The 18,745-nt window shown below is 35.3% G+C and overlaps 3 protein-coding genes across 3 annotated transcripts; 1 reads left to right on the forward strand and 2 right to left on the reverse strand.

Moving 5' to 3' along the window:
• Window positions 1–5,670: 5,670 nt before the first annotated feature.
• Window positions 5,671–10,468, reverse strand: LOC147552971 (WPP domain-interacting tail-anchored protein 1-like). The gene is made up of 3 exons (XM_086669507.1): window positions 9,798–10,468; window positions 6,884–8,682; window positions 5,671–6,439 (listed from the first exon to the last, which is right to left on the reverse strand). The coding sequence occupies exons 2-3, from the start codon at window positions 8,651–8,653 to the stop codon at window positions 6,074–6,076; spliced, it is 2,136 nt and encodes a 711-aa protein (XP_086525633.1). The 5' UTR covers window positions 8,654–8,682; window positions 9,798–10,468; the 3' UTR covers window positions 5,671–6,073.
• Window positions 10,469–12,046: 1,578 nt separating this feature from the next.
• Window positions 12,047–16,581, forward strand: LOC147552972 (transcription factor bHLH49-like). The gene is made up of 7 exons (XM_086669508.1): window positions 12,047–13,673; window positions 13,774–13,998; window positions 14,089–14,154; window positions 14,311–14,379; window positions 14,835–14,906; window positions 15,000–15,200; window positions 15,913–16,581. Exons 1-7 carry the CDS (start codon window positions 12,852–12,854, stop codon window positions 16,012–16,014), a joined length of 1,557 nt encoding a protein of 518 aa, XP_086525634.1. The 5' UTR covers window positions 12,047–12,851; the 3' UTR covers window positions 16,015–16,581.
• A 657-nt stretch (window positions 16,582–17,238) lies between these two features.
• On the reverse strand, window positions 17,239–18,638 carry LOC147552973 (uncharacterized). Its single transcript, XM_086666656.1, has 3 exons — window positions 18,503–18,638; window positions 18,100–18,397; window positions 17,239–17,944 (listed from the first exon to the last, which is right to left on the reverse strand). The coding sequence occupies exons 2-3, from the start codon at window positions 18,245–18,247 to the stop codon at window positions 17,493–17,495; spliced, it is 600 nt and encodes a 199-aa protein (XP_086522782.1). The 5' UTR covers window positions 18,248–18,397; window positions 18,503–18,638; the 3' UTR covers window positions 17,239–17,492.
• Between the last annotated feature and the right edge of the window lie 107 nt (window positions 18,639–18,745).

Raw genomic sequence — 18,745 nt, forward strand, 5'->3', positions numbered from 1 at the left:
TGAGTGATCTTTTTTAACCAAAACAAAAAAATTGTAGGGAGTTACGACAAAATTTTCCTTTACTTTAATGATTTGCCCCCTCATCAAATTTTCTTCAACCACGACGAAGACTTGCATCCTAGCCAGTTTATATAGTTTGAGGGGACATCGCCACATTGATACACGCCATTTCCTAGTTTCTGACTTTCGCTATATCATCTAGATTGACAAGGATCACCCTAGTCTTAGACTTGGGCTGATTTCAGAATAGAGAGAGTGATCGTAACCTTGACTCTTAGTCGAAGGCATGCTCTGTACTACCAACACTCGAATCACTAGTTTCTACCAGGGTGGCCTCAAGTAACTTCAGAGACTTTCGCTTTAGGAGGTCATGGGTTCAAACTTTCTCCCCTCCGTAGCATAAAATAAATGAGTAGAAAATATGTTTTTCGAATATAATAGAAAAATGTGTTCTTTTGGAGTTTTTCACAATTGAGATTCAGAAACATTAAAAATCATTTCCTTCGGTCGAAGACTAAGATTATGAATTCAGAAACTTTTGTCGAACGCATGTAAGATTATCGTCACACGTCCAAACTTTCGAGGGCAAATTTTTTGCATGTGCATTACCATTAGGGAAATTTGGCCAAAACTCCCTAAAAAATTTGAGTTTTGGTTAAAAAGGATTTATCAACTTTTTGTAGGCTTCAGCTCCCTATGACATTTTTGTAAATAATCTAATATAGGGAAAAGACGAAAGTGACCTTATTGCAAACGAGAGTGCAAACCAGTTTGCAAACGAGAGTGCAAACCAGTTTGCAAACGAGAGTGCAAACCAGTTTGCAAACGAGAGTGCAAACCAGTTTGCAAACGAGAGTGCAAACCAGTTTGCAAACCAGATTGCAAAGCTTTGCAAACCAGATTGCAAAGCTTTGCAAGACAAATCAAATTGCAAAGTAGTGCAAACTAGTTTGCAAAGCTCTGCAAATCAGATTGCAAAGTGTGTGCAAAGTCATTGCAAGGCAAACCAGATTGCAAAGCAATGCAAACGGGATTGCAAAACTCTGCAAACCAGTTTGCAAAGCTCTATAAACCAGATTGCAAAGCAGTGCAAACCAGTTTGCAAAGCTCTGTAAATCAGATTGCAAAGCAGTGCAAACCAGTTTGCAAAGCTTCGTAAGATAGGATTGTAAGGGCAATTTCGGCATTAGAAATGGGAGTGCTTTTAGAATTATCCTTCAAGCCTATTTCCAAATTATATACGGGGCCTAAAAGGACAAAAAGATAACTTGTCTTTTTGACAAAAAAAAACATGAAATTGGGCCTCCGACCCAATTTCCCTGTATAGAAAACCGATTACCAATCACTTTCACAACAAACTCCTGGAGTCCGACCCTATCGTATACAAGGCCCAAAGCGAATCATAAAATTCGAACCCCTTAGAATTTGGGGCCACGCGAAAAGCTTATGTCTGAGTAGCTGAAGCCGATACCTCTTTAAACCCTAATAAGGGTCACTTGGCTTCAGCTACTCAGACATAAGCTTTTAGGTTATAATAAGTAGGTTGCATAAAAGTTTAAGTCCACTACAAACCACTTGGTCGGCCAAGCCATTCAGTCCAGCCATGGCTCCTATAAATAAGGTCTTAAACGTTTAGTTCTTCGTATAGTCTAAAGTCATTTCACCCGACACTGATCCTATAACACATTTGCCTAACCACATGAAAGAGCAATAAATCAAGTAATGACTTACACAAGATACTCAGATTCAATATTAAGCATAAAACGATGAATCGGAAATAAAATGTGAGAAATAATGTAAACTAAAGAACTTAAAATAAACTCAAAACCCCATCCAAAAGTACCAAAACCTAAAATTAACTTCAAGTATATGGGTGTCACAAACACACCATGTTCAATTGTGCATAATACCAATAACAAAAAGCCTGAAAATTTAATATGAAAACCAAGTAAAAAAATTTCAAAACTTGCTAAATGATAGTACTTAATTATTGCAAAGAGATGGTAAACCCTTCTAAGCTGTGTATTGTTTAACTTACTAATGAAAATGTGTACCTACTTAATCATCAGTAGGGAATTCGTTCCGACAAAGCGGGCAAGAATTGTGTGAATTCAGCCATGGCAAGATGCAGTCTCCATGAAAGTAATGAGAACAGGGTAAAGCTGTCACATTTTCCATTAACACGAAATTTTCAGTACAAACAGCACATACTCTGTTTCCATTGAGTTGTTCTTGAGTCAAGTTTACTCTTGGAAGATTCTGTATGAAATTTGCAGAAGCAGGTTGGTTTTCAACTGGATCAACTCCAAAAACATGATTCATTATTTGTAATTGTAAGTCTTGATAATCATCGTCTTCGTCACTGTCTTCGTCACTAGAATAATCATAAATATCATCTAAAAATTCATCATAATCAGCATCTGGGATTTCATCTTCTCCCATTTGATCATCTTGAACAACCATCATGAAATCATCCCCTGGTTCATCATTTCCCAATTCAATTACAGCATTCTGAGGAACATTCAAATCAGTATCATCATTTCTTCTTTCATTAGGAACATCTATATTATTAGCATTTTGTGGTGTTGGAACAGAAGGATTAGCATTTTGTTGGGAGATATTTGATGGAAGATCATGAAAATCAACAGAAGGAACCAAGAAATCATCAGAATTGGGGTTTGATTCTTGAAATCCCACTGGTTCCATTCCATCTTCATCTTGCAATGGAGGGAGATTGAGATCGAAATCCCTCACCATTATTAAAAATCTAAGCTCTGTTTTCTCTCTCTCTCTCTCTCCAAATCAATAGAGTTGAGGGTTGAAGAACTTATAATATGAGTATGGTTACCTGAGTGTAATAACCAAAATTCTAGATGTATAGACTGATAGGCTATGTAAACTTCTACACATTGATGTGGTTCAATATGAGCTATTGGATTTTAATTTTTAGGTGAGATTCTAGAAGTTGGTGCTCGATATTCTCGAGATTTGTGAAGATCTTAAAATCCAATGGTTACTCCTATGACTGCATAAATTTGTACGCGACAAGGTATGTACACAGACAATAGCTCGGCTAAGAGTGGAATCCCTTCTGGAAGGTTCTATTCTTGCTAAGGTTGACAGGTTCGTTGACTAATTAGAGCGGAAAAATGACAAAATTATAAAGTTACCGTGTTTGTGGTTTTAGTAAGTAAGGGTATAAACGGTAGACTATATTACTAGATAAAGTATAGTGCGTGTACAGTTGTGCATATTGAGGTGGTTCAATATGAGCTATTAGATTTAAACATTTAGGTGGAATTCTCAGAACTAATGCTTCATGACTTCGAGATTTGACTTGATCTTAAAATCTAATGGTTATTCCTGTGCCTATATAAATTTGTATGTGACAATGTTTGTACACAGACAATAGCTCAGCTAAGAATGAAATCCAATCTAGAAGATTTCATTCTTAATATGGCTTTACAGGTCCGGAGACAAGTTAGAACGAAAAAATAGTAAAATTATAAAGTTGTTGTGCTGGCGTTTTTAGTAAGTAGGGGTAGAAACGGTAGATTATAGTATGTAAATGAAGTATAGTGCGTGTACACTTGTGCATATTGAGATGGTTCAATATGAGCTATTAGATTTAAACATTTAGGTGGAATTCTCAGAACTAATGCTTCATGACTTCGAGATTTGACTTGATCTTAAAATCCAATGGTTATTCCTATGCCTACATAAATTTGTATGTGACAAGGTCTGTACACAGACAATAGCTCAGCTAAGAATGAAATCCAATCTAGAAGATTTCATTCTTAATATGGCTTTACAGGTCCGGAGACAAATTAGAACGAAAAAATAGTAAAATTATAAAGTTGTTGTGCTGGCGTTTTTGATAAGTAGGGGTAGAAACGGTAGATTATAGTATGTAAATGAAGTATAGTGCGTGTACACTTGTGCATATTGAGATGGTTCAATATGAGCTATTAGATTTAAACATTTAGGTGGAATTCTCATAACTAATGCTTGATGACTTCGAGATTTGACTTGATCTTAAAATCCAATGGTTATTCCTGTGGCTACATAAATTTGTAGGTGACAAGGTCTGTACACAGACAATAGCTCAGCTAAGAATGGAATCCAATCTAGAAGATTTCATTCTTAATATGGTTTTACAGGTCGGGAGACAAATTAGAACGGAAAAATAGTAAAATTATAAAGTTGTCGTGCTGGCGTATTTAGTAAATAGGGGTAGAAACGGTAGATTATACTATGTAAATGAAGTATAGTGAGTGGACACTTGTGCATATTGAGGTGGTTCAATATAAGCTATTGGAGTTCGATTTTTAGGTGGAATTCTACGAATTGATGCTTGATGACTTTCAAGTCTAAATTGATCTTAAAATCCAACGGTTATTCGTATGGCCACATAAACTTTGCGTGACAAGGTATGTACACACACAATAGCTCAACTAAGAGGGGAATCCAGTCAAGTAGATTTTATTGTTGCTAAGGTTTTAAATGTTCATTGACAAATTAGAGCAGAAAAATGGCAAAATTATAAAATTACCGTTTTGTGTTCTTGGTATGTAGGGGCATAAGTGGTAGAGTATAGGATGTAAGTGAAACATAGTGTGTGTAGACTTGTGCATATTGAGGTGGTTTCTTTTTTGTTGAGGGATATTGAGGTGGTTCAATATGAGATATTCGATCTTAACTTTTAGGTGGAATTCTATGAATTGATGCCTGATGACTTCGAGATTTTTTCAACAAAAATAAAAAGATTTCGAGATTTGAACTGATCTTAAAATCCAATGTTTATTCCTATGGCTACATAAATTTTAAGTGACAAGGTCTCTGTCAAAAAAAAAAGTGACAAGGTTTGTACACATACAATAGCTTGGGTAAGAGTGGCATCCAGTCTTACATATCTCGTTCTTGCTAAGATTTTGCAAGTTTGTTGACAAATGAGAGCAGAAAATGGTATAGTTATAAAATTATTGCGTTTGCGTTCTTGGTAAGTAGGGGTATATAGGGTAGACGATAGTATTTAAATGAAATATAATGCGTGTACACTTGTGCAAATTGATGTGGTTAAATATGAGTTACTGGATTTTAGTTTTAGATGGAATTCTACAAATTGATGTTTGATGACAGATTTGAAATGACCCTACATCCAATGGTTATTCATATGCTACATAAATTTGTACGTGACAAGATTCGTATATAGAGAATTGCTTGGCTAAGAGTAAAATCAAGTCTCTAAGCTTCCGATCTTTTTAAGGTTTTGCGTGTTTGGTGAAGAATCGAAGCAAAAAAAAAAAATTTGCAAAATTCAATACGATAGAAATTGAATTGAAGTCACATGGCGAATTAAAATTCAATACGATATGATATAGAACCAACCTGGATGCTTCTATTCCTGTTAAAGTTTTGCAAGTTCCTTGGTGAATTGAAGTCACAAACTTACAACCTTTGCATTCAATACGATATTATTATATGATATTGGATATGACTATTTCCATATGTGATAAGGTATCCGATTATCAAATTCAATACGACATCCAGCGGATATTGAACTCTCTTATTCGAATTTGAATCCCATGTGCTAATCGGATTGAACCAAAACCAAAAGACAAGATAATACCGAAAAAAAAATTCAGAAAGCAAGATGCCAACCTCTGGATGTGATCAATGTTAAAAATGTCGAGTGAACTTGTTTCCACATGCATTTCGGACAACGGGCAAGTACAGAAAAAAAAAAACCTACAAGTTGGGTGTATAGAACTCTGAAATGATACAGCACCCAAATTCCAAAATCCTCTCTCAACCAAAAAAAGTAAAACATCCAAAATCCTGGTTAGACAAATTCAATGGCTAATGGCTTCCAAATATACAGAAGGGAAAACTTTACAGCACCAGTATTCCGAAATCCTGGTTAAACAAACACTTATCTGCGGGTGCCTCAGTTTACATTATATGTAAATATCTACAAGAGCCACCCACATTCGAATCCCCGTTCTCACTGTTGATCACCAGAAGTGGATGGCAACAAGGCATTTCCTCGTGATGAGAAACCCTTCGGCAGAAGTCAAGAGGGGTGGTTTTCGTGTTGAAACAGATACATGGTTAAAACTGATACAAAGAAGATGAGAATTGCCAGTAACCAGTATATTGAGTTTACTTTCCAAGGGTGTGTTGTTGTTACAGTATCAATAACAGCGCCTTCTTCCAAAACGACAGGCTCAATTTTCGTGCTCGAAACTGATGACTCCTCAGCAGCTAACAACTCGGATACTACGTCATCACATGTTTTTGCACACGCAGCCGTAGAGGTACCATCCTCAGGAGAGAACTCTTCAGCTTTTTCATTCCTAACATTAAATGCAGGGACATCGTTCTTTTTCTCTAAAAGCCTCTCCGCTAGAATTTTATTTGTCTTCATTAATGAAGATATCTGCAAATCAAGCACATTCAAAATTATAAGAAGAACAAGATTTTCAATTAAAAGTTAGAAAAGGCTTGTTTACGACTATGAGCTATAAATCAATTTGTACAAAAGGCGACTATCGTTTCACTTTGTTGTCTAAGCCATGGAAATAAATTCGACATACATATACCAAAATGAACGAATTATTTAACTTTCCAACTCAACTTCTACGAAATCGTTTCTTGTTTCTCTCTGCACATATCTCTATGTATGACCTGACCGAAAGTGCGACATTTTAGACGGATGATCTTCTTATGTAAACCACAATAACCTAACAAAATGAGATTATATTTCCATAATTTCTATAAATTTGTAACTAACTCCACTCGAACCAAAATACTTCCATTCAAATGTTGGGTCTCTCGCTGGGCCGAAACTGAAACCTTGGTCTAAATAAGTTTCGGGTCAAACCTGGTTTTGGAGGCGCTCTCTTTCGGTTGCAAGTTGTAGCACAAGATTTGTAATTAACTTCGTCTTAATATTAATATCATTTGCAGTTGCGGATTTCACTTCATCACCTTGACGCAAAGATGTCTCCAAATATTCTAGTCTACCCCTTACTAAAGTAAGCTCTTCATAAAGTTCTATGTTAGTTTCGGATAACATAGTACACATTATTTCCGCGCTTGCAGACCTATTTTCAGCTTTTTCGGCTTTTGACTTCAGACACGCAATTACTGTTTCCATATCCCGAATTGCAGAGTATAACATATTCTGCTTCTCCTTACTTGCTTCAATAGAGGCTTTTGCATTCTGTAACCGAAGATCAGATTCCGCTAGCTTCTTCTCGAGCAAGTTAACCTTTTCCATGTTATAACCATTACTTTTCAGAACACCAAACTCTTTATTGAGCTCTAACTTAGTCTCTGATAACAAATCACATTCGGTTTCGAAGCTATGTGTTCTACTCTCAATCTTGGAGATATTTTCCTTTACGCCATGAATTTCATATTCTATTTCAGTGATGTCAGCACATAACACATTACTTTGATCCAAACTTTCCTCCATGGAGGCCTTTGCATGGTTCATCTGAGTTTCGGATTCTTTTACCATCTTCCCAAGAGAATTTATCTTTTCCCTCAAAGAGAAGGCTACAGAATCAGCATGATTATATTTGACATCGGCTTCCTTCGGGGTGTCTTTTAAAGTGCTCACCGATACTATACGGGATTTTTCAACTTCTGAGCTGCTCTTTTCAAGCTTCTCTAAAGCACTTCCTTTGGTTTTCATCCGTTCAACGCTATTCATAAGTTTATCTCTCATCTGTCCTTGTTGACCCAAAGTTTTCAGATCGAAATGACCGAGTTTGAGTCTACCCAAAAGTTCTTTTGAAATGCCTTTTAGAATCACTGCAACATTTTCTGCTTCAAACAACCTCTCAGAACTAACAGCAACTGCCTCTTCCGTGCTGAATAGTTTGTGTTTAGCGGAATATAGCTCCCGTTTCAATTCTTCTTCCTTTTTTCTTGAATCTGACAATTTCTTTTCTGTATCTAGCTCGGATGCCAGAGATTTCTCCAGCATTCTAAGAAAATGTCGTTGTTGTTCAGCAGTATTCACGCTTGAAAATTGTCTTTTATCTGCAAAATACACCTCCTTGTTGGTACCTGTCAAGAGAAATCTATTACGCGATTTTATTGTTCTCTGATACTTCTTCGACTGCCTGCTCATATCAGATAGTAAACTTCGTAACTGCTCGAACGAATTCACTAAGTCCTTCAACTTTTCAGCCATCTTAACAAAAGATTCAGTCCATAGTTGACATGAAAATATTTTTCGGCGAGCATCCTCTATCTCTTTTGGGATAGAAGCCATGAAACTTCCCAGCACCGTTAACTCTGAATCCAATATTTCAGATATGACAACAAATTGCAGTCCCTTCTCGGCGTAGTCAGCCCAAATATCATCACTCTCTTTAGGTAAAGCTTCACAATCGCTTTTTTTAGCACCCACGTGCATTAAAATGGCATCCAAGTTTAACAACTTCTCGGAGGAATATGCTAACACAAGTTCTACTCTCATCAAAGCTTCACTAGCTCTTTCTAATTCTTGTGTCCCCGTTCCAGAAGACGAGGTCGGTTCTTGTATAGAACTATTATATGAATGAGCGTCTCGACCATCTGTAGTAGTAATATTTGAAGTAGTAGTCATTTTGGCACCAGTTGTCTCATCCATAAGCATGGTAAAATTTGTTCTCTATGCGTCAAAACCTAAAAATATTCAAAATAATAAGGTTTCGGATCTTTAACTTTGACCAACAACTAAATCAAGGCTCAAGTTGGTGTGTGAGAAATTTCTGCAAATTTTCACATATCACTTGTGTTTTGGTTATGTATGTTTGTGTGCTACTACATGGACTAACTTTAATAAGCAAACCTGAATTTGGCAAGACAGAGTGATAATATTTATAGATATGTTTGCAACAACAAATTCTCACACACTACTTTATGAAATCCGTATTGGTTAAAAACAAGAGAGTCCATGTATTATAGGACACATATGGGGTGTGGATTTTGCAAAAATCTACTCGATGACAAGCGGAGTCTAAAAAAAGATTAACTCTAACACAAGGAATGAAATATCGGTGTAGGTGTAAATTTCGGTAGGTATGGAGATGGAAATATTTCGGTCATGTCGGACGAAATATTTCGAAATTTGATTCCTTTATCAGGCATTGTTAAGATAAAGTAATTAATTCGGTTTTGTTGGAAATTCCGGTAGGCATGGAAATCTCAAATGGTGATTGACAAGACCACGACTTCAAAGGCCAGGACTTCAAAGCCCAGGACTTCAAAGGCAAAATACAAGTAAGAATCGCGCTGAGAGACACATATTACCACCCAACCGACGTGGCCGTCAGATTCCGCCAGACATCGAAAACTTAAGTTTACAATGAAATTAAGCTAGCAATTCTCATACTCACAAGTACTTCCACTATTTGTTTCATACTTCACAAAATCAACAGAAACCCAATTTTTCAAGAATTTATAATCCTTTCTTCCAAATATTCCATTTTTACATTAACTGATTATACTTTCAATGGCCCTCAATATAATATGAAAAAGAAATCACCAAAAGAGATCAATACTTTTATGATTGATTGATTTCTATGATTCCTAAAAGAAGAACTCAATCAGGATTTCATAAGAATCTTTAAACCACCTCACTATCAATTAAAATACCTAAAATTTTCAATGACCCAAATCAAGAAACAATTCAAAAAGCTTGAATTAACACAATTAAGCGAATTCTAATGGTACCCAGATGATTAATTTAAGAAAACTAAAGCTGGGTAGAAGAGATTTTTACTTAAAAAGAGTCATACCTTATTCCTTGATCCATCAAGAAGAAGAAGAAGCCATTAAAATAGACCAGAGAAATAAACTTTTATCACCAAATTCCAATCAAGAGAAGAAGAGATCAAGTCTTGGGTAATTGAAACGCCATGCTATCTTCACTCTTCATGCGTTTTCTTGTCACCAATTCAACAAACAACTTAACTACTAAAGTAAAGACAAGTTTAGTAGATTGACCTTTGGTTGACAAATATTTTTAATTTTTGGGTCTATCACTTATGTTGTTATTCATTCTTTTTTCAAAAATAGGTATCTTCTTCTATTGAGTATTAAAAAGCTATTTGATTCAATCTCTTTTCCAATTTGTTGATGAAGTTATGATTGAGGATAAAAAAGCAAATACCTACAAAAAGTGAAGTGAATACAAAGGTGACCCACACCTGTTTAGTGGGAGGAACATGACAGTTAGTTGACACATAAATGGTGAATGTATAGATGGAACAATCAGTCACAACACTACCACTCTTTACATGAGGGAATAGATGGTGGGTTTTGACTTTGGGTTCAACCCAACCCACCATGGATTCTCACTCGAGGGGGTATAGTACATGTGAACTTCTAGTTGACATACAAATAATATTATAATATCGAGTTCGCAATTTCCTGTACTAATAATGTTTTCACCAATAATATTGTTCAGCGTAAATTTACCATAGAAGGTTTTTATCGTTGATAAGAATGGACAACTCCAAGATCGCTTTCTTTTGTTTCGTGTATCAGATAGAATTGCTGGTTATGTTACACGTTTTATTGGAGTATATAATTATATTATCCAATTGATTACCTGTTTTATTGGCTGGTTTTGTTTGTTTATTCTTTTGTATATCTTGATTTATATATAAATTAATGGATTTTCCCATTTAAGAAGATTTCTTCTATGATTTTTTATATTGTTTAATAAATTGACCAATCAATGCAAATTATTTCATTGTTCTTCAATTATTAGTTATTAAAATATAAAAGGATTCAGAGGTTATAATTCAAAATGTAAGAGAGATTCTAAGCCTTGTGAGTGCAAGTTCCAATGCCAACAACCCATTATAATATGAAATAAAAATAAATTTGATAGTACTAATGGGTTTTTTAAATTTAAAAGTTACAATTTAAGTCTGGTTATTTTATTTTATTTTGCTAAATAATTTTATAAAAATATTATATCCTAACTGTTAGCCTGTAGAACTTTAAAATTTAAGAATAAATTTTATTAATTTTTTATAATCAAAGTCCCATTATTAATCAAAGTTTTAATTGACTTAGATCAATATTTTCATAAATATAAAATGGCATGCAATAATCGCTTAAGCAGTCTTCAACTTTTAAGAACTACACTGATAGAACGACCGTTAGACCAACCGTGTACTAAAACTTTTAGAAAATTGTAATAGCAAAAATAGTTGTCTATTCTCTCATACCAAACCAATAGCCCCTAATTCGTGTGTAGATCATTTCCTCAAAACTCTAGTTCGTTTGCCCATTGAAATCCTTGCCTTTTTACGAAGGATTCTAGGAGTTATCACATTTATTACATAACATTATCCATACTAGATACAAAATGAAGAATGAAATCCTTGTTGGTCTCTGGTTTAACAAAACATGTCAATATTCAAAAAGTACAATTAGTGGGATTAAATCAATTAACTTTTCACATTAAGCAAATTACATACATGTAGGTGTATAGTTATTAATGTAAAATTTCTATTAGCTTTCTCTTACAAAATCCATTACCATTTATAATTGCTACTCAAACACTATGGACCCTTTTCAACAAAAAGAAAACACTAGGACCTATGTCATGTGCCCAAGGCATGGACTAAACACCCTAGGTTCCCCTCAAACACTTCAACAAATATTCACATTCTAAAATAAATCTGTACTTGGTGTTCCTTTTTTTTGTTGAAAACTGTAGAAGTTATATTTGTAACAAAAAAAAGATATAGAAGTAATACGTTATCACCATGTATAACAAAATAGAGAGATTGAGAGATCGAATGGTAGTTTATAGTGTATGCATGACACTAGACATTAGCCAAGCCGACTGCTCTCTGAATATGTCCAGGGCAACTGTGTCTAGCCCGACTTTTTGTGGGTTAGCCTAAGGTGGTTTGTGGCTTGTCTCGGATCTGCTCGAAATGGCCTTGCCCTAGCCAAGCCCTATTGACACCACTAATTAACCACAATCATCTAAGATTACTCCAATTATTTGACCCCATGCTTAGATAAAGGGAATATTAGGTACTTATGGTACGAATAGCATTGTTGGGTTGAGACCTCATAGGCGTGGTTATAAAGGAAAAAAAGTTTTAACCTCTGTTAATTGGTTCTCTCCTCTTCTCAATAAGAAAGAAAAATAAAAAATATATAAGTTGACTCCTTTTTCTTTCTTGACATGAGAGAACCTTTCTATAGTGGTTCTGAAGATCTTCAGATTCTTTTTCCCTCTTTCATTGAAGAATCAGACCAGAGAAGGACAGTTTGATCAAACCCAAACTCAAATTCAACAACATAGTTCTAGTAAAAGCTCTAATGGGAGACAGAATGTCTTAAATGGCAGGAAAATCTGAAGTGGGTATCATTTTTCCCCCCTTTTAACTTTTTGTTTACTTGAATATTGGTGGTGGGGATCTTCTTTAAGCTCTGACAATGGATTTTTCTGAAGTGGGTATCCAAGGGATGGTTTGATTATTGAAATCAGTGTATGTCTTTTTGTGTGGTTTGACTGGTTTTGAGTGTTCTTCAACTTTTGATTTAAAGTGGGTTTCTTTTTGTTTTGTTAATGTGAGCTTATAACCATTGAATTGATCACTTCTAGGTTATCTGATAGCTATTTCTAGTCTGGGTTTGGTGATAAATTGATCATTTTGTATGAAAATTGTTTGTTTTAGTGTGATTTGGGGATTCTCTCTCTAGTTTGAGCTGGGGAATTCAGGAGGTTTAGTTTTGATTTAGGTCAAATTTTGTTCTTTGATTAGCACTTTGAAGCACATTTTGTCTTGCTCCTTTACTTGTTTATTTGTTGAGGGAAGATGGATTTGGGTGATAAGAAAAACAGTGTTTTGGAAGAGAAAAATATGGATCACAATTTACCTAGTTTTACCTCAGAATGGAAATCTGGATATGCTAATATCTCAACTCAGCCATTGGGTTCTAGCCCAATCAACAATTCTATCGACTTACGCAGAGGGAATCTAGTCGGTTCATCTGCTTCTTCTGTTTCCATGGTGAACTCATTTTGCCCAACTCTTTGGGATCACCCTAATCCACAAAACTTGGAGTACTGTAAGAACAATTTCGGAAACATTTTAGGTTCATCCAGTGCTTCAGTGGGTATTGATAAATCTCTTGAAACCAATTGCAATTATTCGAATCCAACAATGAGAGCTGGTGGTTTCATGCAACCAGGTCCTGAAATGATTCCGCAGAGCCTGTCTCAGTTTCCAGCTGATTCTGCATTCATAGAACGAGCTGCTAGGTTTTCCTGCTTCAATGCTGTGAATTTAAGTGAGGTCTTTAACCCTTATGGAAATTCAGAATCTCGAAGTCTGTATTCTAAGAGCATAGGACAAATTCAACGACCCGAAGTGGTTTCTTCAGGGAACAGGTTGGAAGAGCGATTCCAGAAGGACGTTTTGGATGACATTTCCCTATTTGTCGATAATGGAGCTGCCAAAGGGTCTTTGTTCAAGAGTGATGAAGCAAATCAAGCAACTGGTTTGACAAACGAGGCTGATGAAGCTGAGTTGAATGGAAGTGGTAGCCAAGAGGAGTCACCGTCTATGGTTGATGGTGGTGAGGAACCTTCTTCTGTTAAGGGAGTTCTCACTAAAAAGAGGAAGAGAGTTGTCCAGGTAACAAAATGAGTGTAATATATTCCTTTAAGTAGCATACTATACGGGCTTACTTTTCATTTTATTCGGTTATCATTACAAGCTCAAATATTTCATGTAGAACTCTAAGCAAGCTAAAGGAACCTCGCCCCTACCCGGTGAATCCGTGAAAGATATAGCTGCAACTAAAGAAATAGGTGACCCAAATCCAAGTTCATCCACTGGTAAGGCTAATGGTAAAAACATTGAAGATAGCGCTCAAGCTGTGGATGCCCCTAAGGAAGATTATGTGCATATCAGAGCACGAAGAGGTCAGGCTACTAATAGCCATAGTCTTGCAGAAAGGGTAAGTGTTTGCACAGATGAATCTTAGTTCTTGATGATCAAACTATTACTTAAATGGTTATAAGTGTAATTTATGTTATCCGTGTAATAGGTGAGAAGAGAAAAGATCGGTGAAAGGATGAAATTTCTACAAGAACTAGTACCTGGCTGCGATAAGGTAATTTTTTACTGTTGATTGATATTTTTCCCTAAACCTTAAACCTAAAAATCAGTTTCCAACAAAGTCATTCTTTCACTTCAAACTTTAAATGGAAATATAAGTTGATTGAAATTTTAACCGAACCTTGGGTTCTTTGTCGTGGTTTGGTTACAGATCACAGGCAAGGCGGTCATGCTTGATGAGATCATTAACTATGTACAATCACTTCAACGGCAAGTTGAGGTACAGTAAAGTCAGAGTTCTCGTAATGTTTTTTATCTTTAAGATCTTACGAATAATAACACTTTGCTAAAATGAAATATCTTCTCTGCTTCTATTGTTTATTTGTGACTGACAATCGATGTAGTCTAGTTGATTGCTCTATATTTGGTTAGCTTTTGGAAATCAATTAAGACATAACTTTTTAGATTCATAATGACAAATCGATACTTATAGTATGTCAATTTCAAAAAAAAATTTGCTGGTTTTAGGAGAGATCCCGTGTTTCAAACAACAATTATGTACATCCATATCTTTGCAATTATGTCATCAATTTCCTATTATGACACAAAAATCAAAACCTACACTGTTTACACCCTCGTCAAGAAAAGGAGCAGTTGAGTCAAAGTAAACACTGGTTCTTTACCCTTAAAAAAGATCGATAACTAATTGTTGAATGTTCTCTTCTCTTGCACCAGTTTTTATCAATGAAGCTTGCAGCTGTCAATCCACGATCCGAATTTAATGTTGAAAGTCTCCTTGCTAAAGAGGTAAGTAAGATCCATATAACAAGATGTACTATACATATTTCTATTTCGTCTGTTTTCCCTTTATTTTAACTTTTGTTACTTTCTTAACTACAGATGCTGCACTCAAGAAATGGCCCATCCAAAATGGGGTTCTCTCCGGACATGCTTATACCTCATCCCCAGCTACATCCGTCTCAACAAGGAACAATTCAAGCAGGAATTTCTGGTCTAGGTGGCCCCTCAGAAATGCTAAGGAGAACCAATAACTCTGATTTTACAGCTTTGGGTGTTGGATACAAGGATCTTACGCCTCAGGTACGAGATGCTTCTTCTTCCACATAAGCTGATTCTATTCACTCTTCTTTTTCGTTTGAAACTTGCTCAGTATAATTATTTTGGTCTCTCTCTAAGAAGGGTATAGTTGTTAAAATGAGTCTTTACTATGACGATCAATGTTTTAAAAGGCGCACAAGATGTGCATTGATGCGTACGCCTCGAGGCAAAGTATAGGTGTTCCGTATTAGAACTTACGCCTCGATTTTGTAGTAACTTTCTCTGTTTTTCGTTAGCTTCTAGAGATAGTGAAAAGGGCAGAAGTGACCAAAAGCATTCTTATCCTTCGACTTTACTATTAAAAAGTTAATTTTCACTAGTCCTACTAACAAATTCAACAAAATATGCTATTGATAGGATAAAATACTATTACTATATTAAAAATATACAAAATTGAAGCTACGCCTCTTTAGCGCCTCAAGCACTGTCTCGCATTGTCAAAGAAAACCGCATCGAGACGTGAAAACACTTTTTTATACATTAATGACAATTTATAATTATTTTACATCCATTTGTTTAAGAAAATCTCAAAGACCGAAATTCTCATTAAAGGCGAGTCGCCCCATGTTGACAATTGAAGGACTTAAAATTCGCATAAACCAAATTTGGAAAAAAATCAATTTATGTTCCATTATTCCTCAAAACTCAGCATGTTGCTATATGTATTAAAATCACGTTAATTCATTATCTGCAGATGCCGAATGTGTGGAACGATGAACTTCAGAATGTGATGATGAATTTAGGTGCTAATTCTTCTTTTCATAGCCAAGATCAAGGGGATAAACATAGAAGTTGATTTCGTCAAGAAATGATCTCTTTTGATTCCCGTCAAAATTCGACCAATGTTAAATTTTGGAGTTCAAAGTTTAAAGTTGCAGGTTCTAAGCTAACCAGGCCACATGAAAGTTAAGCCTTGACAAGAACTCTCTTCTAGTACATCCCATCAAATGGTGGCATGTCTTATATGTTTTCATTTGTAGATTTGACAGAAAATCGTACAGAATTTTTTGCTGGAAGGGTCGTCAATACCGCTAGTGGTATACATATTACATATACTCGGTGAAGATCCATCTCTGCTCTTCTCTTCTATCAATTTTATGTCAATAGAATTTTAAAACCCTATAATGAGAGAGATATGAAAGGTTAATATGTTATGAATCTTTCAGATCCTGTTGATTTGGGTGTTGTAGTAGTGGAAGCTCATTTAGGGTTGTCTTCTTTGGGCATCTGTTGTTAGCTTTGTTCTGGGGTTAGAAACTGTATGTTCCTTTATATATAACAAACTAAATGATAGTACATTTGTTTTCCTTGTTCCTTCTTCGCTTCTCCGATTTATGGTCAATGAAAATTTCTGTATTATCTATGATTTGTTGCGCCGATTTATCGCTATAAATGTTGTGATTCTTTTCATTTCGTTCGTATTCTATGTATCAGTGCAGAAAATCTGCGTACATCATTTTTAATGTACTATACAAGTTTTGGTCCGACCCGTTTTGCTTATATTTGTCCTAGTTTTGCGATGGCGGATAGTAATGTAAAGGGTATCCATGTATTTTCGGAATTAGAAAGAGAGATGACGGGATTAGGGTTCTCAGGAAGATATATAAACTGAAACCTTAAAGATATCTTTGTAACTCATCTTTCATTCATAGTGGAAATCATCGCGCCATTGTACACCGTAGAGTATCTATCTCTAATAAACCGAACTACGTACATATCACAAGTTTTCTACTTTTGTGTGATTGTCTACTTTCATTATTGTTTTTCTTGGTTGCTTAAGTTCCTTGTTTTGTACATCTCACAAATTTTCTACTTTTGTGTGATTGTCTACTTTCATTATTGTTATTCTTGGTTGCTAAGTTGCTTGTTTTTGGTCATAACAAGAGTGTTTTATTGGTAATGAAAAATTATTTGGATCTATAAGAGCTTGTTAAACCCTAATTTCATCCATTAGGAGCTGGTCAGAAAAGCATCAAGTATCAATAAAGGACATTTTGAACGTAAATTTACATAATTCATAGAAAACAAGGACATATGTATATCATGTTTTTTTGATTTACAGCCCTACCCTAATTATATATTTCTATTAGTTCCTATCATATATCTAGTACATGAACAAACACTTGATACCCTTTCATCTCTAAATTAGGAGGAAGAAAGAAGAAAAAAAGAAAAAGTTAGTACAAGCTCTAGAGTCTCTATTTAAAGAACTAGTACTTGAAAAGGGACATATTTCCTTGTGTGGGGCAAAATTGTGAGATCTCTATATCTGTCTTAGGGTTCTCCATTGTCTTCATCTAAAGGTTGATGATTGTTGATAGGAGGCTTCTTACGAGGCGTTTGATGAGGTCCGTTATAATCACCCAACGGTCCATAATTATCGATCTCCGAAGACTTGGGTGTTGGAACAGTATCAGCATCCAAGAGTTTGTCATGGTGAGTATGAGGCTTGCTAGTTTGGCTCCCGACGACATCCAAGGGTTCATAGTTGTTTCTTAAAAGCATATTTGGAGGTTTTCGAGGAGGTCCCTTGTAGTCATCCAACGGTTCTTTGTTGTTGATTGGAGGCTTTCGACGAGGGTTATTGACTCCATTGTAGTCTTTATGCATCATGTTCATAAACTTACTTTCAGGTGGTTGATGGTGAGAACCTTTTGAACTGTCATGACCATTTAGTTTGTTCTGTGAAAATATTCCATCTTTCTTTGAAGAAACTTTGGCCTTTCCTGCATTCACAACCCAAGTATCGACCAAAAATCAAATCTCTTTGATATGCCTAGAGACTAATATCAAAAAATAACATAAAATTGCCCTTAATCCAACAATCTCCATTATATATTATTTTCATTACATTTTCGAACAAAACGGGTTGCATTAGTACCTGATTTCAATGACGAATATACACCATTATCTTTCTTTATCTCATTCATTTCAACATTATCAACCAACAATTTTCTTCCTTGAAGTTGTTTTATACTAACATCAGTTGCTGCAGAGCTGTAGATTAATTCCTGTTCACATAAAGTCATAAAATAAATAACATAAAGAATATTCAAGAATCAATATCCATAAATATATGAAAAACGCTACTCTGCCGAAATATAGAACCTTATGATCAAAAGACGGTCTCGTTAACCCCAGGAAACCATCTCCATTTGGCATAGTCGTCGCCTTCGTATCTGTATGAAAAGAGAAACATATAAGAAATATAATAATTAGCAATAAGAACATCTATATGAAGTTTATGGTTTAGGGTTTAGGAATTATGGTATATATGTATATACCTTGTTTGATAGGGTTCCCTAGTGCAAAGTTAACAACAAAGAGAAGCCATAGAAGAAGGCCTTCAAACGTTACAGTACTAGTAATCATCTTTGTCATTCTTTAGAGAAATTATAAGAGTTTTTGTTTTGTTCATACAAGAGAAAAGAAGAAATTAAAATGGGAATGAGGCAGTGAGATTTATAGAATCCAAAAGGCAAAAGGTAGCTAGATAGCTACTAGAGTAGTAGTCCAAACCCAAGTCA

This window comes from Eschscholzia californica, unplaced genomic scaffold, assembly GCF_041429995.1.
Source record: "Eschscholzia californica isolate CP2 unplaced genomic scaffold, dmEscCali1.0.p SCAF_3, whole genome shotgun sequence".
In the NCBI taxonomy this organism is placed as follows: Eukaryota; Viridiplantae; Streptophyta; class Magnoliopsida; order Ranunculales; family Papaveraceae; genus Eschscholzia; species Eschscholzia californica.